General features: G+C 39.7%; 1 protein-coding gene across 1 annotated transcript in view; it reads right to left on the reverse strand.

Moving 5' to 3' along the window:
- Positions 1–8153, reverse strand: part of LOC104915165 (adenomatous polyposis coli protein) — a 24357-nt gene continuing 16204 nt past the window's right edge. The window contains exons 2-3 of the mRNA XM_031557422.1: positions 7737–7951; positions 1–7237 (exon numbers count right to left, since the gene is read on the reverse strand). Of these exons, the coding sequence (XP_031413282.1) occupies positions 670–7237; positions 7737–7951 (6783 nt within the window). The 3' untranslated portion in view covers positions 1–669. The remainder of the gene's footprint in view (positions 7238–7736; positions 7952–8153) is intronic.

Consider the following 8153-nt stretch of genomic DNA (forward strand, 5'->3'; position numbering starts at 1 on the left):
TTTTTCTTTTCCCCAGGGCATAAAGAAAGTGTAAATTGTTACACCATACCTATCTATGCACATTATGTGACCACAAACGTTATCGTTACTTCAGAAAATAACCATCAGTTCCATTCATGCAGAAAAGCAGGCTGGGAATGCTTGTTCAGCAGAAACAATATTACTGTGAATTTCACAGCCACATGATTAATTACTAGGTTAGATGGACTCACAAATACTAAAATTGAGTATATTTTTTTGCATAAATAATAGCAGTTCTTCCCTGATGTAATTTAGTTAGTCTGCAGTCTAGAAATGATTGATAAAGCAGTATGACTCCATCACCTCTATATGCAATGTTCAATGATTTCAAGACAAGCAATATTTAAGGATTATGGGATGGGATGCTAATTAAATACATGTTAAACATACTGTACAAATATACTTGCATTAGCAATTTTATTTCAAACTGTCAATCACATTTTCCTCCAAAATATCACCAGTGAAGACAAAGTATACTATCAAATATGGCTTCCAGAACAAGAACTCTCTAACAAGAATCAAACCTATTTACAAAAACAAACGAACAAACAAACAAAAAAATCAATCCCCATCATTTGAAGTTTCATTTGAAATAAAACTTCTAAGTAGCTGCTGTGTTTAATACATCAGTTTTATTTTTTGATGTATTTAAACAGAAGTCACCAGGTAAGAGCCAGAATGACGTTTGGGACTCTGAGTTCCACTGGAGTCTGTATTTTCAGACTTTGAGTCACGTTTCTTTGTGCTGTTATTTACTGGTGTTGGTATCTGTGATGGTCGAGCAGAACTATTGTCCACACTACTCTTCCTGCGGCTTGGATTATAATTGAAAGGAGTTACTCTTGCTGCAACAGCACCAATCGGAGAGCTATGTTTGCTTGAACTACTGGAACTGAATGGTGTACGCTCGCTCACAGTACTTTCGTTATTTTCTGGTGCAGGAACAGGATTGGTCTGCAGAGGTTTTGTTTCATTGCCTTTCTTGTCTGGACTGTCCATCTGAAAGAAAGAGTTCAGACGATTTTCTAAACCAATGGTACGAACAGGAACACTTCCATTCCCTGGATTTTGTTTTTCTTGAATCTCTTTAGAATCTTTGCCATTCACAACCCCCTTCTCTGAAACACTGTCAATAACAGGAGGAGTATTTCCAGTTGGGGACCTTCCAGATCGAGGATTGTTAATTGGGCAGTCCTCAATCCTCACCCAAACATCCTCAGTCTTAGAGACAGCTGGTGCCATCTGATAGATTAGAGTTTTGGAATCAGAGCTACTTGTGGCACTCGAGGACGGATGCTGAGGATCACTCATTATTTGGGGGATTTCATTTTCTTTTATTTTTCTCCAAGTACCTTTTGCTGGTGCTTGGCTTTCTTTACTTTGCTTCTGTCCAGAAAGAGAACTTCCATGTTGCTTTTCATCTTCACTTTTTGCCTTCTCACTGGATTCTGAAGAAGCTGACAGAATTGAGGAAGAACTTCCAGTTCTTCTCCAAGTGCTTACACGAGGAAGTGATGAGGAATGCTTACTATGTTCACGTTTCCATGTTCCTGATCTGTTGATTGGCAATCTAGATGGACTCTCAGAATGAGAACGCGTTATATCATGACGTTTTGCTGGTCTCCCATCGTATTCTACAGAAGGGCTCAGATTAGGGGGTAATTTTCGCCAGCCACTAGTTTGGGCAGTTGAATGAGTGGATAAAGACATATCAGGAAGTGAGGGACTTAAAACTGGAGTCTGTAGTTGGGATCTCGTGGGAGAATCTGGTCTGGAAGGAGACAGAGATTCAAATGAAGCAGACTCTTCCAATTTACGTCTTAGAGTTGGGCTTGGAGCTTCTTTAATAAAAGTCGACTGGCGAACAAGAACAGGCCTCTCAGACCTGTCAGATTCACTTCCGCTAGATTTTGCTGATGACATTCTGGATAAGTCAGTCTTTTTGTTTGATGCACCGCTACCGAGAATTTGATTCAATCCTTTGGAAGCAGACTCACTTCTTGGAATGCTACTGGTATTCTTAGTTAAGGCAGTTTGCTTTGTAAGGTTTTGCTGGCTCATCTGCCTGCCTGGTGATGTATATGACATCCTACCTGAACTTGAAGATTTAGTTGAAGCTGTGCTAGGAGATGATGTTCTTGGCAACTGAGACAGTTTGTTGGGAGGACTTATACCATTTCTTCCTGGAGAAATTGAGTTTCGACCTGGAGATTGCAGAGGCCTGCTCAGTGGCTGCTGTTGAGGTCTAGAAGGAGTGGAGTCTCTAGATCCTGATCTAGAAGGTCCTTTACTTGATCCACTCTGGTTCAACCCTGACAGTTGCCTAGTTACAGGAGCTGGCTCAGGTTTTACTGATGACTTGACTCCTCTTGGGGAACTAGCTGAACTCTGGCCTTCACTGGGACTCTTGGAATTTGTGTTTTTGAATGGGGGGCCTTTTTTGGAAACAGGACTAGTACTTGAAGAACTATTTCGAACTCCTGGAATATGAATCATTGTCCTACCACGTGAAATTGAAGGCACACTTGTTTGTTGTGGTTGCTTTAATTGGTTTGAAACTTCTGAATTGGAGCGAGCTTTTCCTGTAATTATACTTTTATATACTCTTTTCCCTCCTTTGATTCCCTTACTTTCGGATTCTACTTTTTTAGATTCCAGCGTACTTTTCTCTCCTGGCTTGAGAATTCGTGGACCTTTATTACTAGTAAAAGGTTTCTCTTCTTGGTCCGGAGTAAGATGGAATGGTGATCCCAGAGAAATACCAGATTTTAATGAAAGAATAGAATCAGAGTCTGATGAAGCTTGTCTGGATAGTGATGCAGCAGCTGCAGCTTGATGTAGGCTACTAACTATAGAATTTGCACCTTCTTGTATAGCTTTCCAATCAAAGTTCTCTGAATCGGGTGAGAAACCATGTTCTGAATCTGGCCTCTGTATCTCTCTCAAATCCAGTGTTAAATCTTCCGCCAGCATACCACCTATATTTCTGGAATTACTTTTTTCACTTTCACTCTTTATTCTTGATGGTTTTTTCTTTTTAGGCATGGCAGAACTAATGCATTCCTGCAAAAGATCATCTTCTGAGTCAATACTTAGAGAACTCAGAGAACTATTTCTAGAGAAACATACTGGTGTATCTTCAACATGAAATGATTTAGGTGCATAACCAGAAGTCTGTGGTCTGTTTGATTCTATCTGTGAATCAGGAGCCTCAGTTCGCTTTACTGGTTCTTCTTCTTTGTTGTTATTGTTTTCTTGATCAATATCACTAAGGGAACTAAGAGATGAGTTGCGAGAAAAACAAACAGGTGTGTTTTCAATAGCAAAATTCTGCATCTTCTCATCCGTAGCTGCCCCTCTGTCTGGAATATCTTTATTTGGCTGACAGAAAGTTTTAGACTGGCTTCTGCTTGTTGGGTGTTTTTGGCTAACTTGTGTCCTACTACTTGGTTGCTGACTTGAAGGCTGTTCCATGTTAGGGCAGTCTTTAGTTTCTATTTCCTTTGCTTCTTTTCCTTTTCTTAATTCTGCCTTTTCCCTTGAAAGGTCAACATCATCATCATCAAAATCCAAAGAACTTAAGGAATCATTGCGTGAAAAACAATATGGAGTTCCCTCTATGGGTGTGTAATGGTGAGGAGAATCAAATGTAAAGCTTCCTCTTACACGCTCTTCATTATTTGAAAGTTTGTCATTAAAATCTCTAGAATTATTTTTAAGATTCTGTTTCTTTGCATCCTTGTTCTCTGGATAGCTTCTTTCATTATTAATTTGGCTTTTAGACTCCGTGTTTTTTCTTACACGTGCTCTATATTCACTATTTTGGGGAACAGGCTTTACTGGTGATGTTGGCTTCTTTTTCTCAACTTCTGATTGATTTTTGTTATTTAGAGATGTAGATGCTTGTTGGATTTGATCCATTATTTTCTTCACTCTAAAAGGTTTGTGACTTTTACCTTTCGGCATAGCTGAGTTAATGCACTCAGCCAGAATATCACCCTCTTCTGTTTTGTCATCATCCAGTCCTGGGCCAGTCACAGTTATGCTTTTTGCTCTCTGAGCATCATCTGTACTTCTACCTTCTGTAGGAATAGTGTCCCTCTTCTCAAATTCCCCTGACTCTGCCACTGTACCCACACTGTCTACATTGGCCAACTCATTTGGTGGTGATTCTATTGTGAGATCACTCAGAGATGTAGCTGTTGAAAAATTTATTGGTGTACCCTCAACACAATATACTCGTGGCATATCATCTCCCGGTGTAAAACTCACATGCTTTTGGGATTGCAATCGGCTTTGGGAAGGCAGAAGTTTATAAACAGGCAGCTGGCTTGGCTTTCTGGCTACAGGAGGAGGTATTTTTGGAGCAGATGCTTGAGAAGGCTTTTTGGCTTTACGTGAAGACTTTGTAGGCATTGCAGAAATAATACATTCTTCCAGTATTTCAATATCATCATCATCAGAATCATCCAGAATGTCTTTTTCTGCTTCAGAAGGCTTCTCTGCTTTATTCTCTTGGTTATCCTTTGTATCATCTGACTGTTCAGGCTCTGCTTCATTTCCATGTTCATTTTCATGTACAGGAGGCATTATTCTTAACTCTACATCTTTCTGTATAAATGGCTCATCAAGACTCAGAGCACTGAGGCTAGAAGAGCAAGAAAACCCATCTGGTGTACTTTCTGTGGCAAAATGTAATAGCGTATCAGCCTCTGGCAGTACCTGAACTCTCTGAACAGCTGCATTTACAGCTGCTTGTCTAGGACCAGGCTCTCTCTTTTCTGCACTAGGTACTTTACCTTTAACTACATCTCTTTTCACTTGAACTCCTTGAGCAGGGGGTGGTGTTTTACTTCTGCTTGGAGGCATTGTTTGTCCTGGGCTGTCTGGAAGATCACTTGGACTTATAATACCACTCACCATTCCACTGCAAGGCTCACTTTGAACTGAACTAGCAATTGAACGGCTTTCAAAACTATCCAGGGAACTTACAGAAGTACATCTGCTGAACATGAGAGGAGTTTCCTGTACATAATGTTCTGGTGGGCTTTTAGGAGTCTGTGCACCACTCTTTGAGGGAGATTTGGCACCTGAAGAAAATTCAACAGCTTTATGTCTGGAGGAATCAGAAGGTGATAAACTGGAAGCTGGAAGTCTACTGGATTTTGTTCTGATATGTTGTGATGTTGAAGTGATTTCATTCACTGCAGCTTCTGCAGATAGCGCCCCACTGTCTTCTTTCAGTTCTGCTATCTGCAGTGTATTATTAGTATCAGTCACACGTGTGGATTGATCACGCCCTATTTCATCTTCAGCTGATGACAAAGATGACAAAGAGCTACACCTTGAAAAACATATTGGTGTATCTTCCACACAGTAAGTTTGTATAGTTTCCTGATTAATAGAAGGAGTCTTACAGGAGGAAGACTTTTGAGCATGACCGCCTCTGCTCTGTGCAGAACTTGGGTGAAGCTGATTCTGCCTTTTTGAACCTGCTGAAGGGGCTGATGTGTTCCCACTGCTTGAGGAAATATGATCAGTTTTAGTGCTCTGCACTGAAGAAGTCTTTGAAAAAGTAAAAGACGGCTTCTGAGAAGAGGGAGGAACTTCTGTTGAATACTTCAGACTATAATCAATGGGCTGATCAACATTATGTTCCTCTTCATTGTACTTTATGCTGTAATTGGTCGGTCTGTCTTCCTCTTCATGCTGTTCCTCCTCAGAATAGCGTTCACTGTAGTTGGTTGGCTTATCATCATCATAATCGTCAACCTGGCACAAGGACTGATTTACTTTCTGATTGATTCCAAGAGTTGACCCTACTCTGTTCTGATCTGAACCATTGGATCCTCTTGATCTAAATGAAGAAACACAATCTTGCTGTCCAAAAGGTGACTGATATTTCATGTGTTTATCATCTCCACTTTCAGTGTACACAGGGAATGTTGCACTTTGGCTCCTTGACTGCCTCTGGTCGTTTTGTTTCATTTCATCATCTATTATATGCTTAGGCCTTGCCCATCTTTCATTCTGAGAAGGACTCTGCCTTCCAGAATTTAACTGTTCATCTGAATATTTAAGACTATAATTAATAGGAGTGTCTAGTTCTCCATCATTGTCATCCATGTGATTTGCACTATGTATCTTATGTGCCAAGTCAGCTGGATATTGCCCATAACTACAGAATTTACTTTCATCATCCTCAGAGTAAGATTCAATGGAAGGTTTCATTTGGCCTCTTTTACCATAGCCATCACTGCTGCTGACACTATTTAAGCTGTCATTTGATGCTCTCTTGTATTCCATTTTTGTGTAAGGCACAGGACATGGCCTGCTTGAATTCTCAGATTTTGGAAAGTATGTATTTGAGTGAGTATGGGCACTGGCTGCTCTCCTTGTGGTATTTCTGTCTTCTGTCAAACAGTGCATTTCAGAAGGGGAACTGGAACCTCTGTCTTCTTGTGGAATATGCATGCTTGTCACTTCTTCCATAACCTTGGCAATTTGAGCTGCAGCTGTAGAAATTTGCATTCCTACTCTCTTAGAGGAGTTTCCACTGTTCTCTGTAGCTGGATGATAGGCATTTAAACCTACTGCTCGATCTCTATCAAGACTTCTGTCTTTCTCAGATAGACAATTTTCTATGTTTCCTCTACTAGAAGAAGAGGATCCAGGCAATACTGTAGAATTTAAATATGGAGAAAGTACAGTCACGTTACCAGTACTAAAACTCTCTGTTCTGCATACCCCATCATCATGACGATTAGAGTCCAAAACATACTCACTGTATACATTCTGCTTATGTCTCTGCTTATTACGGTGAGATGCTTTTGGGCTTAAATTATCAATATTGTCAAAAGTCTCTGATAAATGTTGTGCATCTAATTCTGCTTCCAGTGCCTTTTGTTTTCTAACATGAAGAGATGGTAAGCTTGATCCTGGAGACATAATGTTAGCATCCTTATACTTTGCTGGCCTGTTTGCCATGAGATTTCTTAGAGCTGCAGCACTGCCCATTGCTATCATTTTGTGTTTCGAGTGAATGAGATTTTTGAGCATGCTGACTGCTCCCATGTCCCAAAGCGCCTCCTGATCCTTTGCATTTCGTGCAGAAAGATTCCACAGGGTTCCACATGCATTACTGACTATTGTCAAACTGTGTGACTTCAAGTGTTGTAACAAGGTTTGTAAGCAACTGTTCTCTCGCAAGATTTGCCTGATATTAAATAATTGAAAACAAAAATCATTAAGTGTCATTCGCAACAGATCAGAGACAAACAAACTAAAAACTTACTACACTGCAAGCCAGTTAATCCTTTACAAGGATAGTTACAATTATCCAGTGCAAATTTATCTTATTTTTCCTCTATTCCTATGGAATCTACCTAAATGCTAATCAAATACTACTATAAACACAAATTGTTCCTCCCACCCTACCCTCTCGAAAATATTTCTCCTTCCAAGGTGCTTCCTATGGCTGATAATGACTTACGAATCTTTTCTTTCCATGAAAAGACTCTAGTACTATTCATCATTTATAAGCAGCAGATATTAATCTGCTTATTTCTGTTATCTAAGTGGAATACCTGCTAATTAGTTACAAATTATTGTATTTTATATTACTCTACCTGCATTCATATTAAGATTCAGCATACAAACTGTGTTTTAAACATGCTTTTAGTACCCCTACATTTTTCCGGAAGTAGTATACACACCTGTGGTCCTCATTAGTAGCGATTAAGCTAGAAACATTTCTTAATATTCCTCCTCCACTTTCTATGATGGCAAGAGTGTTTGTTTGGCTCCGGTATGTCAGTGTACCAACTAGAAATGCAAGAGCACCATCAACAGCACATATATCAGCTTTGTTCTCAGTACAATGTGCTGACAGATTCCATAAGGCACTCAAGACACTTTTTAGGGTTGATTCCTAGGAAAATAACAAAGTGACAGGATTAGAAAAGTATTTCAACTACTGATCAAAAGTCCTCAAAAATACTGAAGTTAGCTAGAAGGAGTTTGTCACAAATCTCTTTCTAATTCTCAGTGATCCAAAGATGGACCAAGAATAAACTGAAGAAGTAATTCCCACTGAACCTGCAGGAATATAGCCTACTGATTTAAAAAAAAAA

The sequence above is a fragment of the Meleagris gallopavo genome, chromosome Z (genome assembly GCF_000146605.3).
Source record: "Meleagris gallopavo isolate NT-WF06-2002-E0010 breed Aviagen turkey brand Nicholas breeding stock chromosome Z, Turkey_5.1, whole genome shotgun sequence".
NCBI lineage: Eukaryota > Metazoa > Chordata > Aves > Galliformes > Phasianidae > Meleagris > Meleagris gallopavo.